Source organism: Ogataea parapolymorpha, chromosome VI (assembly GCF_000187245.1).
Source record: "Ogataea parapolymorpha DL-1 chromosome VI, whole genome shotgun sequence".
Classification (NCBI taxonomy): domain Eukaryota; kingdom Fungi; phylum Ascomycota; class Pichiomycetes; order Pichiales; family Pichiaceae; genus Ogataea; species Ogataea parapolymorpha.
The window spans coordinates 421,500-446,156 of record NC_027861.1 but is presented as its reverse complement, the minus strand read 5'-3'; the positions used below and the strand labels follow the sequence as shown (position 1 = coordinate 446,156).

The following is a 24,657-nucleotide window of genomic DNA, read 5'->3' as shown; positions in this document are numbered from 1 at the left end:
TTCGCGAGAGTCTACTTTTTATATTTGTCAGGTCGTGTACTGATATCATAACGGCAAAAATAATTCATAATTAATCTTTAATTTTTGCTGGCATGTCGGACCCATTCGCTTCACAACTAAGCCAGTTCAAGAAAACGGTTCGCAATTCCTCTACTACCCTTCCTTCACAGCGTCGTATAATTGATAGACCTTCTTTGAAGCGCCCAAATGACACCGACAACGATGATGAAATAAAAAGACCAAGAACAAGCGACTATGATTCTGCCCCTGCAAGCTCTCTTTCCATACGATTAATGACCGCATCCGATTTTATCAAAACCAGTGACCATCCAGTGAAAATAGATGAACTTCAGCAGCATATCAAATGTAAGGTGGATCCTAAATTGTTGAAGGTGCTCACGAACGTCGACAGAATCAAATATGATCCTGTGAACCAAACACTTGAGTACCTTTCGTTGCATAATATCAAAACTGGGGATGATTTGATCAAGGTTCTTGAAAATCAACCCACTTTTTCTGGTCTTTCGGTGAAGCAGTTGAAAGATGGATGGAATGGATGTCTCGAGACCTTGGCACAATTGGAGAAAGAAGAGAAGATAATTGTTCACAAGACAAAGAAAGAAAATGCACCCCGCCATATTTGGTTGAATGTCGGGTTCTATAAACTTGAAAATGTGGTAGAGCCAGAATTCTACGATATGTGGGCAAAAATCAAGGTTCCCAAAGGTGATGATCTGGTAAGACAGTTGATTGAAACTGGATCAAAGCCTACCAATGTTGATCCTGATTCGATAAAGAATAAAAAAGTTGCACCAGTGCAAGAAAGGAAGCAAAAGAAGGCGAGAAGAGGAAAAATCACAAACACGCATATGAAAGGAATTCTCAAGGACTATAGTAAAATGTCATGATACAAACTCTTACACTAATGACGTTCAAAGTTAAGTTCTCTAACTATAGTACAGACTAATCTTCTGCATCTTTCTTTTTTTATCCTTTTTATGTTTTTTCTCCTTCTTCGAAGAATCCTCGCTTTTTCTCTTCTGAGGTGTGGCAACAGGCTTATCCTCCTTTTTAGCCTCCTCATAGTTATCCTTACCATATCCCGTTGGAAAATGTCTCATTCTTAAGTCGGCATGTTGTTCCACATCACGTCTTTGAGTCACTACCTTCCCGTAGTTAATCTCTGGGATTTTAACCTTCTCCGATACACTGTAGAATCTCGAAATCTCCAATTTGGAAACAGGTTGAAGTGATTTTTCGTTTTGTGCGCTCATGATTTTATATCTTCTCTTTAAGACGTTCTGCTCTGCTGCCGCGAGGTCTTCGTTTAATGCATAATCGGTGTCTTTCACCTTGAACTCAGTCGTTCGACCAACTCCAAGATTCACTGGAAGCTTTTTGAGTTTTTTGATGTTGAAGTCTGAAGGCACTTGAATCAGCCAGATTTCTTTATTTTTCAAATTCTTCGGCGAAAGCTTTCCCACATTTTCTATTGTTTCCACCTTCTTGAATCCTCTTGGTGGCTTAAAACTAGAGAATTCCTGATCGGAAAGATCAGAATCAGAATCTACCACTCTCTCGTTCGAAAGCTGGCTCATTGAATAAGATAAATTTTTTTGAAATTTTTTTATGTCCGTATGTAGATTATCGTGCGCCAACCAGTGATAGAGAGAATATCTAACTGTAGTCTCCACTGTTAAAGATGGAAATGTCCACAGAAGCTTTCACGTCTTCTATATCCAAACTCTCTATCCCTCGATTGACCTTTGCCGTGTTTTTAATTTTTTCATTTACAGCACGAGCTCTTTCGGCAAAGGACAGATATTCGGTCTCGTCACCAGTGACATACGAGCCAGTAAACACACCAACCTCGAAAGAGTCGATAGGCGGAGATGTCTTGTTTGTCAGAATCTGGGAATCAATTGTGTCGTCTCTGGAAACAACAGGGGTCAAAGCAAGTTCCATCTCATGGTCTTTGATTCGATTATCCTTCACACAGCATTCAATAAGATCTTGAAGGTTTTGGTAGAAGACGCGGTCTGCGCCAATTGCTTCTGAAATTTGTTCATCTGTCCTATTGTAGCCAACTAATGCACGATTGTCAGCAAGATCGATTCCGTAAATGTGGTTATGTCTGATGGCAGGGCAGCAAGATGCAATATAAACCTTTTTTGCGCCCGCTTCTCTGGCCATACTGATAATTTCCTTGGAGGTTGTACCTCTAACGATAGAGTCATCAACCAGGAGAACCGATTTGCCATAGAACTCGGAGGCCATCGCGTTCAGTTTTCTTCTCACCGAAGACTGTCTTTGTTTCTGGTCAGGCATAATGAACGTTCTGCCAACGTATCTGTTTTTGATAAAACCTTCTCTGTAAGGAATGTTCATCGAATTAGCGCACTGGAGAGCAGAATGTCTCGATGTATCTGGAACAGGAATGACAACGTCAATCTCTTTTCGCACGTCAAGTCCATCTTTTTTGAACTGATGCGTAATGTTTTCGGCCAGCTTAGTACCCATTTCCAATCTCGATCTGTACACACTAATTCCATCCAGAACGGAATCAGGTCTTGCGAAATACACATATTCGAAAATGTCGGGAGTGTATGATTGCATAGGCACAACCTGTTTAAACTCAGGAACCATGGAGTTCTTCGGTATTATGACTGCTTCTCCTGGTAAAATGTCCCTGTACACTTGGAATCCATGAGCTTTCAAGACAACAGACTCTGAAGCAAGCATGTAATCTTTTAATCCATCATCTTTGAGGCGCTCACCGATTAGGAGAGGACGAATACCATGAGGATCTCTAAATCCTATGATACCATAACCCGCGAGCATAGCAACGCAAGCATATGCACCCCTGACTTTCTCGTACACCCCCTTCAAAGCCTTGAAAAGATCATTGTTGTTAACTCTGGATTTTCCGTATGCAGCCAACTCACTGGCAAATAAGTTGAGCAAAAGCTCGGAATCAGAGTCTGTATTGATGTGTCTGTGAACCACCTCATCGAGGTATGTTCGGAGTTCTTCTCCATTGGTCAGATTGCCGTTGTGACTCAAGGCAATCCCGTAGGGAGAATTAACATAAAATGGTTGAGCTTCCGAATTGGCACTAGAGCCTGCAGTGGGATATCTAAGATGAGCAAGGCCCATATTTCCAACGAGGCCAAGCATCCTTTGCTGAGTGAAAACATCACCAGCCATTCCGTTGCCTTTACACTGGTAAAGTCTGGCTCTCTTTCCACATGTTACTATACCTGCAGCGTCCTGACCTCTGTGCTGCAGGAAGAGACACCCATCGAAAAGTTCAGCTGCACAGTTCTGGCTTTGATCAGCAAGCACTAATCCTAAAATTCCGCACATTTTCTGTTATCCTCTCGTCAGGTGTTGAATGCAAAATTAAAGGTGATACAACTTGACCTAATGCTGTGGATCAAGCTCTTGTTTTAATGAGTTTTTTTTTTCATCTTTAATTTAAAATGACTCTGAAAAATTTGTAAATAACGTCGATCGTCGCTCTAGATTTAACAGATACAAAGTCCTTAAACATTTAAGATCACCCATGACAGATCACAGTGATCGCTTTATGGAGACCTTTGCCCCAGGCAAATCATCAGAGCTTGATGAGCTAGAGGTGAAAAGGCAGAAGGTGATCATGGAGTATAATCAAAATATGCTCAATGAACTGTTGAGAGAAAACTCGCTGCGGCCTGTCAAAGTGAGCCAAGTTAATGTTCTCGGAGACAATTTGCAATTTCGAGATAGATTTCTTGCGCGTCAGTTAAGCCCCTTGCTCAAAAATCCAGGCTTGTTGACCTTGAAGTCATTTCTACAAAAAGTCGATACCACAGCTTACAACTTTACGAAAACGGCAGCAGTTGAGCAAGTAACCTCCCAACTTGATGCAAGTGCTTTTAACTCGCCAAGAAGCTCTCCTGAAATGCTTGAGCTAGTAGCCAATGTGAAGATCAAGCCAGTAAAAAAGCTATTCATGAAAATTGGCACCAATGTTGGCAATGGAGAAGGGGACGGCTACCTATCCCTTCAATGGCGCAACATTTTTGGTGGTGCAGAGACACTTACTTTTGACACTAATATGGCCTCGAATCAGATTGGCACTAGAAACAGATCACAATATCTTTTGAATTATAGTATGCCAGTATTAAACAGTCCAGATCAAAAGATTGACATCCTGCTTTACCATTCTTCCAGATTCATAGATTACACCACTTATCATGAGCAAATCGTAAGCGGAATTACCACAAAATTATCAACTAACTACCTCCCATTCGAAAACCGCTTTAATCAAGAGCTTTCATTTGAAAATCTCCTACGAGCAATGAGTCTCGAGCCATCTCCAAATGGCTACCGCAATAATTCTCTAATTAATGATTACTTTTTGTTCAACGCTGGAGAGTCTCCAAAGTCGAGCGTTGCTTACTCGATCTCCCATGATACAAGAAATCAGCCAATATTTCCAACTTCGGGACATCTCTTCAAATCTACCACTGAATATTCTTTTCTTCCTGCATCCACTTTCTTGAAGACCACTTTGCAACTTTCACAGGCCTTCAAGATCAGCAATTCTCTGAGCATGAGCATGGCTACGAAATTGGGATTCATCAAGGGCCTGAACAATGCTCTTATTCACCCGATGGACAAGTTCCAATCTGGTGGGCCTAATGACATTCGTGGTTTTTGGACATCAGGCATAGGACCTAAGCAAATGGGGCTCAGCATTGGAGGGGACGCATGTTTCAGTTATGGGCTCAGTCTCTTCCAACGCATACCATTCCTGTCATCTGACTCGAATTTTAAGCTTCACTACTTTCTCAATTCGGGTAAACTGATTAACCTGGACACCTCCAAACCTGCCTGGGGCTTATCCAATTTGTTCAATCAGCTCAATACCACGGCAGGATTTGGAATTGTGTATGCTCATCCAGCAGCCAGATTTGAACTCAACTTCACTCTGCCGATCGCGATACATAACGGCGATGAAGTGCGCAAAGGTATTCAATATGGTATTGGTTTATCATTCTTGTAAATTCAAATGGCTAATAGATATAGACAGAGTCTACAAACCCATTTTTTTCTTCTCTTCGATGGAAGATTTGTGTAATTTGATAACCTCAGGGATGATGAGAGACTCAATGTCAATACCTGCATCCACCTGGTCCTTTGACAAACGCACCCATCTTTCGCTATCTTTGGTAACAAAGACAACCTCGTATTTTCTGCTTTGCAGTAAATTGCCAATAACCAGCTGATGATTATATCTCTCGAGTGCGCCTTTCGCTTTTTTAATCAAGATTGAACTATCGGTTTCCAACTTGAACGATACTATCATAGAAATTGGGGCCCACGAGTCCACAAGTCTGCTCAAAAACTTGGGAACGGGCTCCAAATCGACCACCAATTTCCCTCCTGACTCTTGACTTTGAATTTTATGCTCAGGAACTCGAGAGGAAGGAAGAAAGAAATCCGAGACGGCTGCCGCTAAATAAAAGAGTGCATCGGAACCAATCACCGAAAGTTCTTGCGCAATGAGTTTCAAAGTGAATAGGTATTGGTGCACGGTAGTGAATGGGACGAGTAAAAGCAAGTTGTTGTTCTGAGCGTGTCTATATTTACGGAGCACAACAATCATCTCTTTTTGGAACTCAGCATTGACTTCCACTTTCCCATCTTCTGACTCTGTCATATAATCTAGAAAACAATTAGTGGTATGACTGTAGTGTCTTGAATAAGGTAGCAGGGAGAATTCTCTGTGGAGAAATACCACTGCGTATCCGTTTTCCAAGAAGTACTCTGCGCTAGTAGCACCTCTCGTCCCCGCACTGAAGTTGTCAATGAACCGGACAGTGTTGTTCTCTAAAGGTACCGTGGTACCCCCCGAAGTGACCAGCACAATTTTGCGCTTTTGGAGATGGTGGTAATTGATGAAGTCCGCAACATCTCTGGATATCTGAGAAAGGTAAGGGGGAGGTTTATGAAGCCTGAAATAATTATCCTCGTCAATAGGCTTCGCTGCAGGAAATTCGGGCAAATTCCTATCTATTGCCGTCTCGGTGTCGGGGACAGAAGTATGAACTCGTTTATCGCCAGACATTGTACGAGAAAATACTTTTTGATTATTTGACTCTATGATTCCACTGGCACCGCCAAGCGAAAAAAAAAATCCGAGCTGATACTCTAATGACGATCGTGTTTCTAGATGTCAGCTTGGGGCCCAAACCTCTCGGACGCGTGAAGATCGAGCTATATACCCAACAACTTCCAAAAACGACTGAAAATTTTCGCCAATTCTGCACAGGTGAATACAGAGAACTCGGAAGGCCTATAGGATATAAAAACAGTCGATTTCATCGTGTTGTGCCTGGATTTATGATCCAAGGGGGCGACTTCGTGAGAGGGAACGGAACTGGAAGCAAAACGATTTACGGTGTGGATTCATTTGAGGATGAGGGCTTTATGTTCAAGAATGAGCCCATGACGGTAGCTATGGCAAATTCTGGCCCTAATACCAATGGATGTCAATTCTTCATCAATCTGGCTCACAATAGTTTTCTGGATGGAAAGCATGTGGTCTTTGGGCGTGTGGTTGGTGGTGAGGACATAATTCGGACAATTGAGCATGTGACCGTTGACAATGAACGTCCTGTGATTGACATCAATATTTCAAATTGTGGAGAAATGTGAACTTATTCATGACATGGGTGTCTGTCGCGAGATGGGGACCAATTCTCATTCATCATTGTACTAGCTCAGCTCATCTCGCCTTTTGTTAAAATTTGGGATAGTTTATCGCAACGAATCTTTTCCATTTTGCAAATCAGGGCACATTCAGCGGTTGCAAATACATTCAGATTTAACTTTGAAACATATTCGCAAACAATTTGATTTAGCATATGACTACAGAGTTGATGTCTGATCATCCATCGGTTAGTTCGTCTGTATCCCAGGTGACTCCAGTGCAGAGGCCGACCACAAGCACAAGTCTGGATGATCAATACAGCTTTCCAGCAAGTGCAATTGAGGGAGGACGAAAAATCTCTCGCACGGTTTTACATGTTGGTGGGCTGCACAAATCTGTGACCAAAATTACCCTAAGGGAGCTCTTTCTGCCCGTAGGTTCTCCTATACTGTGCATCAAGCTTTTCAATGATAAAAATAAATCTGGATTTCATTACTCTTTTATCGAATTTGGTTCACATTCATCCGCTGAAAGTGTATTAAAGTCCTTTGATGGGACCCTTGTGGCCGGCTCTCCAATCAAAGTTTCATGGGCGTTCCAAACGCAGCGCTCAAAATCCAGCAACTTCCACGATCTATATGTTGGGGACTTATCGCCAGACGTGAATGATGAGATGCTTGGTCGGTTTTTTAATAACTACAGATCTTTTGTTCAAGCAAATGTGATGTGGGACATGAAATCAGGCAGATCGCGAGGGTATGGATTTGTATCATTCCAGGATTTTCAAGATGCACAAAAGTGTCTACATGAGATGAATGGAGTTATGCTTGGAGGACGGCCAATAAGACTAAACACAGCAAGCCGCAAAACAGATCATCATCAGCCTTCATCCCACTACATGCTCTCTATGCACTCTGAGTTTTCAACCATACAACCACATCCCCTGAACATCCCTTCCATTATTCCTACACAACTTTATGACATAATATACCACCAGACCCCTTCTTGGAACAGCACGATTTACCTTGGAAATCTAGTAGGATACGTGACACAAGAGGGCCTTGTTTCTTTACTGCAGAAATTTGGCTACATCATTGACTTTAAACTGTGTACCGAAAGAAGATGTGCCTTCATAAAATTTGACCGTCATGAGCATGCTGCTGAAGCAATTTTGCGGCTGAATGGAATGGTCATGAACGGCACACAACTTAAGTGCAGCTGGGGTAAACAACATGGTTTGATTACCCGGGCCAATCATGATTAAAAGCTAAAGAACATTGAAAAGGTTGCTTATTAAAGTGAATTGTGGCGGTTGGGCTTAGAAGATGGGTCTGCGGATGCGGGTCCAGTTGGCGACAATGAAGATCTTTCATTTATATTTCTGTCCATCACATTCCTTTCGTTATTTTCCGCTTCTCTGTAGCCGTTGTATGAAGGAACAGACTCATCATCAAACTCTAGGGCCTCTTCATCCTCAGAACCATAAGTCCTTGTTTGCAAGTTTCTTCTAAATTCTCCAGCCACCGCAGAAGCTTTCCTTTTCAAAAATGGCCAGATGTTGCTCGTATCGAATCCCTCGTTTCGAGTTGTATTGACCCTCAGCAAAGGGCCATGGTGCGATGATGCATATGTCGGCATTGAAAGCATAGTTTGAGCCCGTCTCAGAGTATGGTGGGCTTGCAAATCGTCCCGCATTTTGATCTTGTCGGTCTCAAGCATGATAGCTCTGTCTATTGCGTAAGGCAAACCTCTATGTCTACCTCTCACCATCATGATAATGAGCACCACTTTAGATAAAGTGTTGAACTGACCGCAAAAGGAGGGAGTTGTGTTTGGGTAACCCAGACTCAAGCCCACAGTACCGTAAGCGGAAGTGATTTCAAAAAGACAGCTGAAAATAGTGAAATGTATATCACCTTGATTCAATCTTCCACCCTCCGAAATGCATATGATGAACAGACCAAGAAACAAGAACCACAAATCAAAAGACAGTTGTTTGCGCAAATGTGTGCCGATGAAAGATATCGTCTGGTTGCTTTTCCCGTTTTGATTATTGTTATTGTTATCGTCCGCATTGTTTGTGGAACTAACGTCGTTATTGTCAAAATAAACACCCAAGGACTGTTCCTCGTAGACATTGGTTCTTCTAATAGATATTGCCAACGGCATGACAGAGATGTACATCATCACGAGATAACTCACCTGTACAGCAGGACTCAACCGAGACAAATCCACCACTGACAGGCCTGCTGTCCTAGTGGATATAGCCTGAAAAAGTCCATCCAAGACGCGGTATCCCGGTCTCACGCTTTCCAAGACGCTCTTGTTGAAATCCAGAATGATGAAAAGCAACCAGTCTATGCAGTTCAACACAACCAGCACAAAAAGCAGCCACCATGTAGGCCCCGACGGAAACAGTAACGTAAAGCATCTTCTCGGGTGTTCTAATAAAAACGCCAATGACTCTTTGTACAGCGTGAGTGGCTTGGAGAAGCGATGTAGTACCCAAATGATGAATCGAAGAAAGATTGGAAATCCTGTATTTCCAGCAACGATCAAGAATCCTCCTATAATCAAAGTAAATGCGTTCTCTTTGAATGACAACATTGAGTCAGGGGTAAGGGTAATTCCCAAATCGTTAAAACATGTTTGGGGATACCAAAATCCCCACCAAGCGGGGGCGACGCCGTCGCTTCTAATTATATTTAAATACTTCATTCTCTTCGTTATGAAAGGAACAAAGCATATGATTCCCACGAGGTGGAAGCCAATGTAGTAGGAAACTAGAATGGTACTGAGCAATTTCAAAGCACGGTATTCCACACCACCTAACTCTTCCTTCTGTTCATCTGTTAACGCCACAAAAGTGGAATTTCTGCCAATGGTTGGTGTCCAGGACAGATAGTTCGGCGGGGCATGTTTGCTAGACCTTGAATATAAACTAGCAAGATCATTATCTGATAAAGTCTCGATATCATCCGTGAAGGCATTGAAATGGCCCGTACGAGAAGATGTAAAACGTCTCCCGATTCTGGTGAATCTGTTGTACTTATCTTTCATATTTTTGCGTAGCATCTTATCGAAAGTTGGCGACTTCACTATATTGACACCTTTCTTGTGCGATTCCGGTTTCTTCTCTACTGGCACATCAAAAGTATGGGCCCTTCGATCAAGTTTGGTTCCATGTTTTCCATGTGGTACCGCCATGACATGAGACTGTGTTCTCCCCACATGGCGAAAACCCACTCCATTTTCCTCATCGCTCAGAGCATCATCGTTGGCTAGCGGATCATCACCTGCGTCTTCCAAGCTTGAATTCATTTCATCGCTCAACGCACTTTCGTCCTCTGCTGCTTCGGGCTCCGGAACAGGAGTTTGTGATTCCCATTTAATTGTTGAACTTTTGCGTGGTCTGGCTGGATCTTGAAACTGGATAGACTTTTCTTTTGGAGGCTTTGAAAAAGCGGATGGGTGTTCGTCTTGCATTTTCTCCATTTTTTTGATTTTCTTCAGCTGTTTGCGTTTCATTTCCTTCTCATGGCGGCTAATATGGCCCGGGAGCTTGCTTCCCGTCCTTTCTGCAGGGCCTTGTATAACTAGTGCCGGCCCAGATTCGTCCTCTGCAATATTATTATCTCTTTGTTGTTGCATCATAGAAATGGACATATATAGATCACGTGGCTCGACATCCTTATTCCTTCTTTTGTTGGGTGGCTTTGGTAAGTCCACAAACTTGATATCTCTCGACCGTGTCTCGGGAACTTGAACTTCTTGCTCACCCTCTTCGTCACTGGGCTCGCTGTAATGTACCACGCCACCCATGTCCGTTGGGTAATCGTGGGATGCGTAAAGATCAGCTAGCTCTATATCTTGACCTTTCTCATGGTTCTTTGTCTCTGGAGATCCACCTGAACTAGAGGACATAGGAACAGTATACTCATCTTCAAATATTTTGTCTAATTTGTGCTCTCGGTCCTCTACTTGTTGCTGTTGATTGAGTTTGTTCAGTCTTGTACCTAGATCCTCAGAAGCATTGTGAGTATTGTAATCTTTATTGTGAAAGCCAGTGGTATTGGTTCTGTTTTGATGTATACTCCTAGAAGTATCCATTGTCTGTGTTCTGAACTGAGCGAGAGTTGCGGATCGACGCATCTTGAAATTTTGCATTGACTTTTCCTTAATGTCATCAAATGATTTCTCGAACCAGAAAAGCCTCAAAAACACGATGGCCGAGTGGATGAATATTGGAGTTGTCAACATGGTCACACAGTAAATAACTATCTGTTGGTATAAGCTCAGATTATTCGTGTCCACGGTATTCAGTCCCGCTTGGGTCGACGCTCCTGCAGCGAAAAACAAAGCATCAATGTATTTGATGTTCTTCTTTGGGTATATCAAAATGGAGCCAATTATGCACCAAAATACGATATATGTGTAATGTGCTACCAAGAAGTTGGGAATCAATTTTCTTACTATTGGTCCTAGTTTGGCTTGAACGTGGTATATTCGTTTTCGTGCTTTGAACCAGAACGTTTTGGTACCAAACATATCACTTTGCACGGAAAGGCTTCGGCCAGACATCGGTCTTAATGTTTGTCTTCTCATACTTCCGTTTTCTCGTAACGTGATGCTATATACTCATGTTTCACTTTGGAGCTATTCCCAGAAAGTAAATTTAGCTTATTTTTTTTTCTCCGGTGTAATTATACTTTATTATTACATTACATAGAAATCCCTGCATAATTAATTTCTGGGTTGTCCTTGTCCACTATTGAGCAATGCTCGAGCCATGTCTATCTCGGAAGAGGCTGCAACATCTGAACCATCATTAGAGCCTTGGTTATGTGACTTAGTAACAGCCGGATCAATGGGAATCGAATTAGGGGTTTTATACCGCAAATTTTGAGAGTCTGCAGGAGTAGGGGTTTCTGAATGATCGCCAGGCGAGTTGTAGTGGAAATTGGAGGTTATATTTGGATGATAATGAGATGCATAGTCCGCGAATGTATGGTTTTGATGAGGCTCTTGTATATGGCGATGTTGTCGCTGAACCATTTCAACGACATCCGAGATTCCGGAGCCCGCCAAAATATCATTGAGAGGGTTAGACGAATCAATATGTGTGTTCTGATATATGTGAGCAATGTCCGGTAACTGCTGCGATAAAGTATTGGGCGACTGGTGGTGAATATACTGCTGCCTTGGCGATTTTGTTCGCAGCTTCGGTGTCGGGACTTCCGATCTTTTTAAAGATATTAGGGTTGGATCCTTGCACTCTGGGCAAGCTTTCACGACTTGAGTCACCATCTCTTTGATTTTTGGCCAGTGATACCTATCGCACAAATAAGACGTTGTCTTGTTGATTCCGATGTGGCCACGTTCGTGTGCATCTTTGGTAATTCGAAGCTGCTCCTTCTGTGTCATGATGACCTCTTTTCCTTTTAAGTACAAGTGACCATTTTCCACGGTATAGTGAGAAGCGAGAGCTCTTAGTCGGGACTTTTCCTGCCGATCTGCATCATCTGGATACTTTCTTGTGAGAATGAAGTCTCGAATTTTCTCATATTTTGAATTGTGGTCAGTCTTGGTCTCGGGGGGATCTAACTCTCGACCATAAGTGATAGCATCTATCAAGGAGTCTTTATTACTTTTGAGTAGTCCACAGCCCTTAATTCGCCCGATCTTTTTGAAATGAAGGCTCTCCAAGACAGTTTTTGCCGGGGCGTTCGTTTCAAAAATAAGCTCCATCATCGCATACGTGTAGCTTAGCTTTGGAGCCCATGCAAGGAAACATTCAGCCAAAATTCTGCCTATACCTTTTTCTCTAATACCCGCATTCACAAGTATGTTTGCTGTTGCCACATGTGCGCATCTGCCTGGATAACTTGCTTTAATGAAAAATGTCCCTAGACATCTCTTGGCCCACTCCTTGTGCGACCACGAAGTGTCCAAAGTTGGGTCGTCCCCCAACACCATTACAGCAGCAAACTGACCAAGCCAGTAATCCCTGAACTCGTCGATTGTCAAAGGCTCAAAGAACGGTTGAGTGTCTCCCCTAGCAATCTCATCATTGTATTCCTGCGTTAAAAATCGTAAAAGCTCAAATGGCAAATCATCAGGCGAAAAGATAGGATAGATCGTTGCCGTTGTCTCTTTATCTTTCAGCAACACAGTAAGGCGCTCAATACCAGTGGAGACATTGTAATGAGGAACAAAGTGACTGTTAGATAAGATAACGTTATTAAAACCACCCATTTGGGAGATACTATGCCAGTGACAACTTTTACGCGAAAAGAAAATCTTAGACTGATCGATTGGTTTGGCATAAATTTCCCGGGAAGTGCGACTAAAAGGGCAATGCCGTAGAATTTATTTTGTGACAAATCCAGATTATCCGACACTGAAGCGTACCTACGCGTATCTTGCTAAGTTTGGCTCCATCAATAAGTTACATAAACATGCATTTTTACAGGGCGTGACTGGAACTCTTCTTTTATCTAAAAATCGTTATCATGCTCAACATGCATGAGGGTTTTGTAGATAAAGACTGCACTATTATCGAAAATGTAGAGATAAGCTGTGCAAAATATAGCCATCTGCCATATAAATCAGATCTCCTCCGCTCATTAAATCGTGCGCCAAAATGAAGTTCACAACGAAACAGAGCCCAACCGTCGAAGCTCTCGAGGTCACTTCAATAGAGGACCAACATCAGAAGAAATCTAAATTTGTCGCAGATGGTCACACGGTTCGAAGGTTACGTCGTCGTCACATCGATCTTATCAGTATCGGAGGATCCGTCGGCACAGCAATGTTTGTCACTATTGGAGCTTCCTTGTCCACGGGTGGACCAGGAAATCTCTTGGTGGCATTCGTGCTCCATGCTTTTGTGATGTATATCGTCACTGTTTCGATAGGAGAAGTTGTCTGTTACCTTCCTGTTGACTCGCCTTTTATCACGCACGCTGGACGTTTCGTTGATCCCGCCTTGGAGGCCTGCTTTGGATACAACTTTTACCTGCTCATGGCTCTCTATGTTCCATTTGAAGTGACATCCGTTAATAGTATGATACATTTCTGGACAGAAGACTATTCGGCAGCGGCATCGATTGTTCCGATGATTGTTTCCTACGTCATCTTGAACATCTTTGCTGTGAGATGGTATGGAGAATCTGAGTTTTTCTTATCCATCGGAAAGGTCATCCTTGCGGTCGGATTGATGCTATTTACCCTCGTCACAATGTTGGGTGGAAACCCAAACCACGACAGATATGGTTTCCGTAATTTTGGAAACTACGACGATGCTTTTCCTAAGTATCTTGGAAACAGAGCGAACGCTTTCTGGTCTGCATACGCGAAGGCAGTGTTCAGTCAGGCTGCTCCAGAGTATTTGGGTATGGTTGCAGGTGAAGCTGAAAACCCAAGGAAAACCATGGCAGTCGCATTCAAAAGTATTATTTTCAGACTGCTTTTCTTCTACGTGTTTGGATCGCTTTGTGTTGGCATTGTCCTGAAACACAATGACCCTACATTAGTCAATGCTGTTGCGGAAGGTGCCGCTGGTGCTAATGTCTCACCTTACGTCATCGCAATGAGAAACTTGAACATCAGGGTGCTGCCTCATATTGTCAACGTTCTGTGTATGCTGTCCTCCTACTCTGCTGGAAACTCATACATGTATTGCGGGTCCAGATCCATGTTCGCCCTCGCCAAGAGAGGCCTTGCTCCAAAATTCTTTAGCATAACGACAGAAAGTGGGGTTCCGATTGTGGGTTTGGCACTATCAACGTGTTTTGCGTGCCTATCGCTTCTACAACTTGGAAGCTCGGCTTCGGTTGCTCTGAACTGGTTGATTAATTTGACAACAGGTGCTCAAGTTCTCAACTACTTCTACATGATGATTGTTTACCTTGGGTTTTACAGAGCCTGTAAGGCTCAGGGTTTGGATCGGTTATCTCTACCTTTGCAGACATGGGTCACCAAGTTGCAACCATTTCCCGCTATTTTTGGGCTTATCGTCACATTCTTGATTATTGCTTTCCTGGGAACATTTGCTTTCATTCCTTCTTTTGATGTCGATTCGTTCCTTTACTACTACTTGATGTTCTTCCTGAACATCGCAATTTTCCTGAGCTGGAAGATTATTAAGAAAACCAAGTTTGTTAATCCTGCAACAGCTGACTTGACCACTGGCTTGAAGGAAATTGAGCATCATGAGGAGGAGTATTATGAGAGAATGCAAAACTCCAAGATCAAACCTGACAGTAAGTTCGATAAGGTGTTGTCTTGGCTTCTCTAAACTATTAGCTTTGTATCTTTAAAATTTTGAAAATTGCGATTAATTAAATAACTAAAGTAATGGATCAATGGGTTGAGACATCTTCAAAAAATCGACTACATAAAACCTGTAAGATTAAAGGGTTGAAGCAGATTTCACTGGCTGGCCGGTGCACGATTTGTGAGCATTGTCATCTGAATGCTCAACTCAATTCAATCAAGGTTGGAAAGAACTCTTTCCTAGAGCCATTTGTAACAGTCGACTCTTCGAAAGCAGAAGTGAAATTAGGGTCTTACACACGAATCGGCTCCAAAAGTACCATTGGATCTGGTGCAGCAATAGGCAGCAGAGTGGATGTAGGGTCTGGTTGTATTTTGGAGCCAGGATGTGTTATCAGAGACTGTTGTGTAATCGAAGACCACGTTAGAATTCCAGCAAACTACCTAGTACCGCCCTTTACAAGAGTGACCATCGAAAGTGGCACCTTGAAAGAGTACGAATTGCCTCCAAGCTACAGACAAATCAATGAGGACAAACTTTGTATTTTGGAAGCGGTTGGTGTCAGGGTAGGAAATAATAGAAATTGAGGGAAGCCTGCTCTAGAAAAAATTTGTAAAACAAAACTCATCAACTCCAACAATGTCGGTTGATTTTAACGCTTTGGCTCAACAGTTTTGCAGCTTCTATTACGATCAATTTGACAAGGACAGATCTCAACTGGGAAATCTTTATGTAAGTACTTTTTAGCCACATTTGTTGGCGTTTGAATTCAATCCTAACAACGTTTAGAGAGAACACTCTATGCTCACTTTTGAGTCTTCCCAAATTCAAGGTGCTCGCAACATCATTGAAAAACTCACATCCCTTGGTTTCAACAAGGTGGCTCACAGAATATCCACCCTTGATGCTCAGCCTGCATCCGAAAATGGAGACGTTCTTGTTATGGTTACTGGTGAGCTTCTGATTGATGACGAACAAAATACCCAGAGATATTCTCAGGTCTTCCATCTCATTCCGGATGCAGGCTCTTACTACGTCCTGAATGATATCTTTAGACTCAATTACGCTTAAGAACAAAGAACTAACGGTTTGTCTTGCCCCGTCTGCGCCGGGACTTGATAGTAATTGGCTTTAAAGTAACCTTAGATGCTCTCTAGTTTGTTTGCATAGTAAATGCTACAGAACATCTGTACGTTTATGTTGTTGGTGTTGGTGTGTAGCGATGTGTATAAATGAACCGGATTGCTTAGTCGCGAAGTAAAATAATATGGACGTGCCACCTGTTCCTAGCCATGTAAGTATATTTGCATGATTCTAACAATTAAGAGACCAGGCCGAGAAACTGACGTGCCTAAGGTTCCAAGCTCGCGCCCAAGAAGGTCGGAATCCTCCGGTTTGCCCGAATTAGAAATTCCAGCGGTGCCTTCCACGAGGCCAAAGCCGAAGGACGATGGAGATACAAAAAGCAGCAAAGGTTCTCTTGAGGCTGAAAACCCGCCAGTACCAGCTGTTCCAGCGACAAGGCCTCGAAAAGCGGCCACTCTGGACCACATTAAAACAGACTCCATGGTGGAACCTCCTCCCAAAACGCCAACGTACCAAAATGTCTTGGATATATACGCTCAGAGTCCAGAGCTAACGAAGAAAGGAGAAAGGGAGAGCGTTCCGAAAAACGAGGAGACTGACAACGTTGGTGAACTTGACGGAGACCCGAAAGATGCACAATCGCACGAAGCAGCGAATGAAACTGAATGTCTAGAGCCTATTTCGTCAGTTACAGCGCAGGCAAATGAGACCACTGAAGAAACAACGGTGGACGAGAGTAGGAACCGAACCTCTGGAATGGCAGAGGCTGTTGGAAATAATTCAAATGAGACTAAGGGCGAGCTATCGCCTGAACAAGAATCCCCTGTCACAAAAGAAAAAAGCAACTCTACTCTTAATGGGCCAGAACCACTCAAGAACGAGGAATCTACACCGGATGAGGATCATCAATTACCCAAATTAAACGTTTTAGTGTCTGATCCTGCTTCCAACCTAAACATCCTGGAGCCTGCCGATGACTCGATCCCCAAAAGGTCATCCGATGTGTCTTTGGGTATTTCGCCTCGGAGTTCAACAGAATCGAATAAGCCTGCAGTTCCTAAGAAGCCGTCTTCTAAGATTGCAGCCTTTCAGCAAATGCTCGCTGAAAGACAGCAGCAAGATATGGGGATGTTTAAGCCAAAACCTCCTCTTCCAACAAAGAGACCTTCACAAGCAGCTGATGATTCTGAGCCTTCTGACACCGGCTCCCAGCATGCAAGAAAGCCTCTTATGGGATTTCCTTTGCCTGGTATGGCATTTCCTGGAATTTCCGTGCCAGGAATGCCCTTCACGAAGCCTGAAAATGATGATGCTACTGATCACGTTGCAGATGTGAGGAAAGGGAGGGTCAAAGGGCCCAGAGGGCGCAAACTACCATCTCGTGTGAAAGACAGCGTACAAGTCAATGACGAGACACTTGGAAATAAGCTCAACATCATTGTGACAACGTCGTGGGGTATCGACTTGAGGAAGCTTGTAAACTCGGATGATGAGCTACAAAATCATCCTTTGCTTCCGGTTGATGAAGATAAAGACAGTGATAGCTCAACAACTGAAGCTCAACAAACAGGAAACTTAGAGGAAGAGCAACACGAGAACATTCTTCACGACGAAGATACTGAGGATGTGAACGAAGATAGGCCAGATCTTGAAGTTGACGATGCGGGGATCGGAACCACAAAAGAGTCAGCTTCTCCATCTCTGGTGGAAGTGGACTTGAAGAATGATGTACATGACCTCGACTTGGAGGGGCTTGCACCAACCACGTCGAAATCTCAAGAAACTGAGTATTCTCTCGAAAAAAATTGAGTTTCAGTTTTTGGGCTGCATATCATGGAATCTTCCAAATCTGAAAATTTCGGTATTTTTATGCAAGTTCAATAAACAAATAAATAAATAGTTACCTTGAAAAAGTTTTGAAATATACCGAATATGAAATACTCGTTCTTGCTCTCGCTCCTCATCGGATCTGTCGCAGCATCATTGCCTGCTATCAATGTAACCGGAAATGCTTTTTTAAATTCTGAAACGGGCGAGAGGTTTTATATAAGGGGTGTTGATTATCAGCCCGGTGGATCTTCAAACCTTACTGATCCTCTGGCAGATGTTGAAGTCTGTTCCAGAGATATCCCTTACTTCAAGGATCTTGGTTTGAATACCATTAGAGTTTACTCGGTGGACAATACCTTGAGTCATTTTGAGTGTATGGAGAAGCTTGCAGATGCAGGAATTTACTTGATCTTGGACGTCACTACCCCGGGAACATCGATTTCGAGAAGTAACCCAGGTTGTTCGTACAATGCGGACTTTTTGCAAAACATTTTTGCTACAGTCGACGCCTTTGCTAACTACACTAATGTCCTGGGCTTTTTCGCAGGAAACGAGGTGGTCAACAATGAAGACGTTTTGTTTACTGCTCCCTACATCAAGGCTACTGTTAGAGATCTTAAAAAGTACATCAAGGCGAGAAATTATAGACAGATCCCTGTGGGTTACTCGGCTGCGGATGTTTCCTCGGTGAGATTAGAACTAGCAAAGTATTTGAATTGCGGAAATGATTCAACTGCCAGAATTGATATGCTCGGTGTTAACGACTATTCTTGGTGTGGTCACTCCTCCTTCACTCAGTCAGGATATTCAGAGAAGGTGAAAATGTACTCCGGTTACTCGGTTCCTATGTTCCTTTCTGAGTACGGTTGCAACACTCAAGGTACCAGACAATTTTCCGAGGTCGCTTCTATCTATTCTACTCAGATGTCTTCAGTTTTTTCTGGCGGATTGGTCTATGAGTATTCGCAAGAAGATTCAGACTACGGACTTGTCGAGATCGACGGAGATTCTGTCTCCACTTTGGACGACTATAAGAACCTGAGATCCATGCTGAATTCTACATCTGATCCTCAAGGAAGTGGAGGGTACTCTACGTCTTACAAGCCTTCCGAGTGCCCAACTGATTGGAACTTCACAATCACGGTTCCAGATACTCCAGAGGATGCTCAAACTTATTTTGAAAATGGTGCTGGTGCAGGTTATGGTTTTGAAGCCGAAACGCAAGAGTCTTGCGACTATGACGATCTTTCCAGTGTCAGTTCTCAATCTGCGACCCCAACCGACTCTTCCACTGCTTCGCAATCGTCGACAAGAGCATCCTCATCTTCTTCATCCCCTACAACCTCTTCTTCCTCATCAAGAGGTGTTGGTACCCAAATGCAAGCAAGCACATTCTACTCTATTTTGATGATTTTGTCTGCTTTGCTTATTTAATAGACATTCATATCATTCTCTTTCTTCCATACAATCAATATATATACTTTTAAGGCCCAAAATTACATATTGAAAAAAAAAAAAAAAATTTCAGAAATATTGTAGCCCCTCATGATTAGGAAATATTGCCTGTTACAAAGGCCAATCTTATGGGCTTGTAGGGGCTATGCAAGTAATTCAAAAGAACTCCAAAATTCTTCCAAAAAGAAAAAGACTAGACTCAAGCAAGATGTCAAAAGACTCCACAAAAGCATTAGATCAGGCCCACATAGAAAGATATATCAGTACTCCACGAACTTGGAAGATGCGTCTAAGTACAACCCATTGCCCAAGTACTGTGCACCAAACTCAGAGATTCCCGATTTATGCCATAACCTTGATAGAGTTTTATTTTCGCCAGGTGTGCATTATATGCAGGATCCAAGGACGAGAAAGTACAATTTTTCCTCTGACTTGAAGGACATACCAAGTATAGATGACTTCAGGTTTGACCTTATTGCTGGTTTTGTTCCACCAAACAAAGACCCCTTGATGGTGAAGATTGGAGAGGAGCTCAATGCGTCGTCAAATGAAAATCAGAAAAGCATCAAGTATTTCTCTTCTACCTCATCGATGACGAGTACATTGAAACATTTTCACATGTTACTCAGTAACTACCGCCCATGCCACACAAGCAGTTTCTCACAGGAATTCTCCTCAACAACAATATTCTCGAAAAGTATGAAATGTGCCGCTTTCACTGTGATCGCTCCCAAAGGCAGTGGGATTCTATCAGTGGACGCGGATAGATCCACGGATACCGAGATTGCACTTTCGTTGCTCGGGCATGAACTCGAGCTCATGTTGACCGCTGAAACAGAGGAGTTTGAGAAATTTCTCAAAAACTCCGACTCAAAGGAAAGCCCAGCTCCTCTGCCTAACAATTATCAGTACGCCAGGATTGGTAGTTTCTTGATGAGATCTCAATCTGACGCCAAAAGTGACAAGCTGCCAGGCACGGGTATTTTTGACCTCAAAACTCGTGCCGTTTGTGCAGTGAGGCATGATATCAACTATAATAATTATCATCTCACAAATTACGAGATCACCAGAAGTACTGGACTTTATGAAAGCTTTGAACGTGAACTGTTTGATCTGGTTAGAACAGGTTTATGGAAATACAGCATGCAGGCGCGCATTGGTAACATGGATGGTATTTTCATTGCATACCATAATATGAGAAGATTCTTCGGATTCCAGTATCTGCCTACAACAGAAATAGATCATATATTCCATGGGTACGATGGTCCTGGAAAGTCGAAACAAAATTACGATGATGTCGTCAACGATTTTGGTAATCATTGGCAAACAAAAAGAGAAGCTTTGTCCTCTTTCATGGCAGATTTTGAATTCCGTGTTTCCATGGAAATTTGGCAAACCGTTTTAGATCTTATTACGAAACAAACAGACAATAAGCCTTTCCGTTTGATCACAAAATGCGACAGAAATTTCCTTGGAACTTATTTGGATGTCATTGCTACGGTTGTGGACGAAGGCATGCTAAAAAATCTCAGTACGCTTGCCGACGATATTGTTACACTCGATAAGGAGGATTTGGCCGCCACGCAGAAAGACGAGCTGCCAATGGAACGCATCATTAGAATGGCAGAGTCAAGATCGCTTCATCACAAGCGTATGCTTTCCCTAAATAAGGAGATCCTTGATTCTTGTATTGATGACCCAAGCAAATGTTTGATGTTCAGAATCACGGCGACACATTATTTCAATGGGAAACGATTCCGTGGCAAATATCCTACTCCCCCTATTGATATTTTGGACAAACCTCAAGACAACACATGGGAAGTGAAATATCATATCAACCGTATTTTCAATCCGCAGAAAATCAAACAATGTTACAATACATATGTTACCGAGGCTGCTTCGAATTTGCAGGATCATCCGGTGAACCGCGAAAACACTGAAAAGGCTTATATGGACCAAAACGCATCTCATTTGCAACGTCTTCTCCGTGCCTATAGTGCCAAGTCTGAAAAGAGGAAGAAACTTTATGGGTTTAATTAATAGAATGTACATAGCTTACACAAAAAACTGCACTTAAAGAACGACCAAAAACTTGCCCTTGTCGCAAAAGTTGGGGGAACTCCATAATTCGGAGTCAGAAGAGATCACGTCGCCTGGATGGAACTCCGACTGGTTTGCATTATTTGTGTTTTTGGGAACGAGCTTCAGTTTCTGATCTGCATTGGGCTCATTGAACTCGTCAATCCTAGGAACAATGAGTTTCCGCAAATTTGCCAAAGCTATGTTTTCGGGAACCACGATTGCAAAAATGTCGTCTTTGTAGTAAAATTTCAGTTTGATCTTGTTTACAGTCTCTGACGTTTGCTCGTTTGGGGTATTTACACTGCTATTCGAAATGTAATGAATGCCATTGTTTGAAGGATTTGAAATTACTCTCATAGATGATGACGAAGATGACATTGAGGACATCCGTCGCTGTTGCTGCTGCATCTGTACGCTGTTTGAGCGATTGTTTGAATTTGTTCTTTCGTAGTGTGACAATCTATCTTGTTGATATTGTGAATTTCTTGTGCTGTGATGAGGATGGCCTTCTGAAGAGTCAGTCTTGTTGAGAATTATCATGTTGGGAGGACTTCTTAGGGGCTGGATAGGTATTTTCTGAATTCCTTCGGTGTTGGTGAATTCTTGATCACCATCATATATCTCGAAGAAAGAATTCACTAGCACACTCTTGGAGATATAGTCCGGGAGTTGGATTAGCCCTTTGAGATAAACATCCAAATCAACAAGGCGCTTGTGACAGAGGCTTTCGCTGACTTCCATCAAGGGACCAGGAATAAATGGGATTATTCTATCTCTCTTATCCTTGGTGTCAAACTTTCCTCCTTCTTTAGGCCAAGTATTGAGGACATTTTGATGGAAGTTGAAAAAGTCTTCGTAGTAGCGGCACAGGCTTCTCACAACGCCATTATTGAAAATCACTCGAACTAGGTACCAGTACTTCCCGTTAGTGCAAGAAAACGATTCTATGTTTACGTCGATTGCATAAGCAGGGGTTGGCTCCGTTGCTCGACTTCTGTTAGCGGAAGACGACCTAGATAAATCATTTCGTTGAGCAGCCATTCCAACTGTTCTTGCGCTTGCTTTGTGGCGGTTCTTAATTGCTTTCCATTCCTCGATAGTGGGTATTCTTTCTCTGTCGATAATATCTTTTGCTGAACCCGAGTACGGCACTTTGGATGTGATATCGAAAAGCTGGACATAGCTAACGGGAACGAGTCCAGGTTCGCCTATTTTGTCAAAAAACTTTCCTATGAACCACTCATACTCGTGGTGAGCACAAATGATAATACTGTCTCCGGCTGACACGTCAAGCTCATCTTGTCTTTCTGCTTTGAAGTCGTACAGTAACCTTCCATAAAGTGATGGCTGAGGAGAAACCTTTTTTTTGACGCTTGTTGTAGGTGAGAAATTGTTTGGAACCATAGGGCTTGCACTGGCACTGGAGGAAGGACTTTCACCAGTAGGTTTGTGTGTTTTATCAAAAAACTTGAAATGTGACGCAGGTACTCTACCCTTGATATTTCTCACAGGATCATGCGCTTCAACGTAAGTATCGTTGTGATCAACTTGCTGATTCACATAAAAAAAATCGCCAGATTTAAAGCTTAGTTCACCAGGTACCTGCGCTATGTAAGAGCTCATTGCTTGAATGACCTTGGTGGGAGCATTTAGCGAATTTGACAAACGACTGGATCCTAAACCAGCATTTACGGATACTGTCGATGAGGTGGATGAGACTCGGCTCACTGACGCTTTGTCTTTTCGATCTTTGGAACTTCTTTTAAAGAATCCAGACATTCTTTTGCGATTTCTTGTACTATTTGAACTTTAAGTACCAGTGAATTTTTGATATATTGTAGTTCAAAGTGATGCGAGATTTCAGTCGATTCGTTGTCTCTTATTTTAATGATTGTATGGTTTAAATCAATATTTTTCTTTCGAACACGCTAATTTAAACCTGAGACACTTTTCTCCATAATAACGTTGGCGTATGAAAAAAAAACCAAAACAGGAAATTTAGCGAACGAGATATCTCGGACGGCAGACGCGTCGTTAGAGTTGTATCATGTATAAACCTTTATTTATAAACTTAATTTGATAAACGAGTCATTAATTTTCCACAGGATCTCATCCCAAGAGTCCTCCTGTAGTTTGCTTTTGCGATAGATATCCAACAAGTTCTTCGTTCTGATACCTTGAGATGTGTCTGCATTCATCACCAGTAGAAAGTCATACATCAATGCCAGTCTCAAAAGCTCCAGCTCATCTCCAGGAACCCTTGGTAAAGTAATCTTGGATACTGATAATTTGATTTCGTTCAGCAGTTTCAAATCTGGCAGCTCTAAAATATCGTTTGCATCTCCAAAATCGTCATCCTGCAAGTTGGGCTGCTCATAAACAGATTCGCTTGAGGCCTCGGAAACTGACTTTTCAGTCGAAGAAAATTCAGAGTTCGACCCATTCGACCCGCTCAGGCGCCGCGTTTGATCCAGATCTTGTAAGTAGTGAAGTCCAATGGCGCCGCCGGGGTGTCGATCGCCGAATCTCTTTTGCCTCACCTCTAAATCCTTGATATGTAGCTCGGAAAGGGCAATACTAATTCCATCCAGTAATGTGAGACAGATGGTGGTGGATATTGTAGGTGCCTGAAGACCATAAAGGTTTTTCTCCGAAACATTTGGGGGCAATTCGGCATAGAAAAGAGCTTTGACTTTTGGATGCTTGGATAAGGCAGACACCTTTGTGCATGTAACCAATACAACAGGAACTGAAGCTGGCACATATTCAAGTAACGTAGTAAGCTCTGGAGAGTTTCCAGATGCAGATATGATAACCAGAGAGTCGTGATGATCTTCTCTAATTATTCCCAAATCGCCGTGCAAGGCTTCTGATGGGTGCAATAAAGCAGAGTGGACACTCAGAGAATTTAATGTAGCCACGGTTTTGCTAGCAATTTTGTAGGACTTTCCAATTCCGCTAACGATCACCTTTCCACCTTGATTCAAAGAATTGTTCAGTATCTTGAGAGCGGTCTTCATATGGTCCTGAGACCATTTTGAATTGCGATATTGGCCAACAAGGTATGATATGGCTCTGTTCTGACTAGCTAAAACCGAGTCAACTCTTCTGACAGCATCCTCCAGTAGCGGTGATGTATCGTCTTCTATGTGAAAGGACAGCTCTGAACCTCTCCTAATCATAGCAGCATTGATAAAATGAAAAAAAATTAATCAGGTGTGGCTTT

At 42.6% G+C, this 24,657-nt stretch overlaps 17 protein-coding genes across 17 annotated transcripts; 10 read left to right on the top strand and 7 right to left on the bottom strand.

Annotated features, from left to right (window-relative positions):
* Window positions 1–92: 92 nt before the first annotated feature.
* On the top strand, window positions 93–908 carry HPODL_01356 (Transcription initiation factor IIE subunit beta; the record flags this gene model as incomplete). Its single annotated transcript, XM_014077862.1, has 1 exon — window positions 93–908. The coding sequence occupies one exon, from the start codon at window positions 93–95 to the stop codon at window positions 906–908; it is 816 nt and encodes a 271-aa protein (XP_013933337.1).
* A 39-nt stretch (window positions 909–947) lies between these two features.
* Window positions 948–1,598, bottom strand: HPODL_01355 (uncharacterized protein; the record flags this gene model as incomplete). Its single annotated transcript, XM_014077861.1, has 1 exon — window positions 948–1,598. The coding sequence occupies one exon, from the start codon at window positions 1,596–1,598 to the stop codon at window positions 948–950; it is 651 nt and encodes a 216-aa protein (XP_013933336.1).
* A 79-nt stretch (window positions 1,599–1,677) lies between these two features.
* HPODL_01354 (Amidophosphoribosyltransferase) lies at window positions 1,678–3,177 on the bottom strand (the record flags this gene model as incomplete). The annotated part of the gene is made up of 1 exon (XM_014077860.1): window positions 1,678–3,177. The coding sequence occupies one exon, from the start codon at window positions 3,175–3,177 to the stop codon at window positions 1,678–1,680; it is 1,500 nt and encodes a 499-aa protein (XP_013933335.1).
* A 412-nt stretch (window positions 3,178–3,589) lies between these two features.
* HPODL_01353 (Essential component of the Sorting and Assembly Machinery of the mitochondrial outer membrane) lies at window positions 3,590–5,050 on the top strand (the record flags this gene model as incomplete). Its single annotated transcript, XM_014077859.1, has 1 exon — window positions 3,590–5,050. The coding sequence occupies one exon, from the start codon at window positions 3,590–3,592 to the stop codon at window positions 5,048–5,050; it is 1,461 nt and encodes a 486-aa protein (XP_013933334.1).
* Window positions 5,051–5,080: 30 nt separating this feature from the next.
* Window positions 5,081–6,115, bottom strand: HPODL_01352 (uncharacterized protein; the record flags this gene model as incomplete). The annotated part of the gene is made up of 1 exon (XM_014077858.1): window positions 5,081–6,115. One exon carries the CDS (start codon window positions 6,113–6,115, stop codon window positions 5,081–5,083), a length of 1,035 nt encoding a protein of 344 aa, XP_013933333.1.
* Window positions 6,116–6,390: 275 nt separating this feature from the next.
* On the top strand, window positions 6,391–6,705 carry HPODL_01351 (peptidyl-prolyl isomerase H (cyclophilin H); the record flags this gene model as incomplete). The annotated part of the gene is made up of 1 exon (XM_014077857.1): window positions 6,391–6,705. The coding sequence occupies one exon, from the start codon at window positions 6,391–6,393 to the stop codon at window positions 6,703–6,705; it is 315 nt and encodes a 104-aa protein (XP_013933332.1).
* A 209-nt stretch (window positions 6,706–6,914) lies between these two features.
* On the top strand, window positions 6,915–7,964 carry HPODL_01350 (Nuclear and cytoplasmic polyadenylated RNA-binding protein PUB1; the record flags this gene model as incomplete). Its single annotated transcript, XM_014077856.1, has 1 exon — window positions 6,915–7,964. One exon carries the CDS (start codon window positions 6,915–6,917, stop codon window positions 7,962–7,964), a length of 1,050 nt encoding a protein of 349 aa, XP_013933331.1.
* Window positions 7,965–7,993: 29 nt separating this feature from the next.
* HPODL_01349 (High-affinity potassium transport protein) lies at window positions 7,994–11,248 on the bottom strand (the record flags this gene model as incomplete). The annotated part of the gene is made up of 1 exon (XM_014077855.1): window positions 7,994–11,248. One exon carries the CDS (start codon window positions 11,246–11,248, stop codon window positions 7,994–7,996), a length of 3,255 nt encoding a protein of 1,084 aa, XP_013933330.1.
* Window positions 11,249–11,443: 195 nt separating this feature from the next.
* On the bottom strand, window positions 11,444–12,955 carry HPODL_01348 (histone acetylase; the record flags this gene model as incomplete). Its single annotated transcript, XM_014077854.1, has 1 exon — window positions 11,444–12,955. The coding sequence occupies one exon, from the start codon at window positions 12,953–12,955 to the stop codon at window positions 11,444–11,446; it is 1,512 nt and encodes a 503-aa protein (XP_013933329.1).
* A 388-nt stretch (window positions 12,956–13,343) lies between these two features.
* Window positions 13,344–14,999, top strand: HPODL_01347 (High affinity polyamine permease; the record flags this gene model as incomplete). The annotated part of the gene is made up of 1 exon (XM_014077853.1): window positions 13,344–14,999. One exon carries the CDS (start codon window positions 13,344–13,346, stop codon window positions 14,997–14,999), a length of 1,656 nt encoding a protein of 551 aa, XP_013933328.1.
* A 59-nt stretch (window positions 15,000–15,058) lies between these two features.
* On the top strand, window positions 15,059–15,565 carry HPODL_01346 (dynactin 5; the record flags this gene model as incomplete). The annotated part of the gene is made up of 1 exon (XM_014077852.1): window positions 15,059–15,565. The coding sequence occupies one exon, from the start codon at window positions 15,059–15,061 to the stop codon at window positions 15,563–15,565; it is 507 nt and encodes a 168-aa protein (XP_013933327.1).
* Window positions 15,566–15,617: 52 nt separating this feature from the next.
* HPODL_01345 (Nuclear transport factor 2) lies at window positions 15,618–16,049 on the top strand (the record flags this gene model as incomplete). The annotated part of the gene is made up of 2 exons (XM_014077851.1): window positions 15,618–15,710; window positions 15,768–16,049. The coding sequence occupies 2 exons, from the start codon at window positions 15,618–15,620 to the stop codon at window positions 16,047–16,049; spliced, it is 375 nt and encodes a 124-aa protein (XP_013933326.1).
* A 196-nt stretch (window positions 16,050–16,245) lies between these two features.
* Window positions 16,246–17,873, top strand: HPODL_01344 (uncharacterized protein; the record flags this gene model as incomplete). The annotated part of the gene is made up of 2 exons (XM_014077850.1): window positions 16,246–16,272; window positions 16,305–17,873. The coding sequence occupies 2 exons, from the start codon at window positions 16,246–16,248 to the stop codon at window positions 17,871–17,873; spliced, it is 1,596 nt and encodes a 531-aa protein (XP_013933325.1).
* Window positions 17,874–17,996: 123 nt separating this feature from the next.
* HPODL_01343 (1,3-beta-glucanosyltransferase GAS5) lies at window positions 17,997–19,328 on the top strand (the record flags this gene model as incomplete). The annotated part of the gene is made up of 1 exon (XM_014077849.1): window positions 17,997–19,328. One exon carries the CDS (start codon window positions 17,997–17,999, stop codon window positions 19,326–19,328), a length of 1,332 nt encoding a protein of 443 aa, XP_013933324.1.
* Window positions 19,329–20,048: 720 nt separating this feature from the next.
* HPODL_01342 (uncharacterized protein) lies at window positions 20,049–21,389 on the top strand (the record flags this gene model as incomplete). The annotated part of the gene is made up of 1 exon (XM_014077848.1): window positions 20,049–21,389. The coding sequence occupies one exon, from the start codon at window positions 20,049–20,051 to the stop codon at window positions 21,387–21,389; it is 1,341 nt and encodes a 446-aa protein (XP_013933323.1).
* A 33-nt stretch (window positions 21,390–21,422) lies between these two features.
* On the bottom strand, window positions 21,423–23,054 carry HPODL_01341 (Bud emergence protein 1; the record flags this gene model as incomplete). Its single annotated transcript, XM_014077847.1, has 1 exon — window positions 21,423–23,054. One exon carries the CDS (start codon window positions 23,052–23,054, stop codon window positions 21,423–21,425), a length of 1,632 nt encoding a protein of 543 aa, XP_013933322.1.
* A 440-nt stretch (window positions 23,055–23,494) lies between these two features.
* On the bottom strand, window positions 23,495–24,613 carry HPODL_01340 (uncharacterized protein; the record flags this gene model as incomplete). The annotated part of the gene is made up of 1 exon (XM_014077846.1): window positions 23,495–24,613. The coding sequence occupies one exon, from the start codon at window positions 24,611–24,613 to the stop codon at window positions 23,495–23,497; it is 1,119 nt and encodes a 372-aa protein (XP_013933321.1).
* Between the last annotated feature and the right edge of the window lie 44 nt (window positions 24,614–24,657).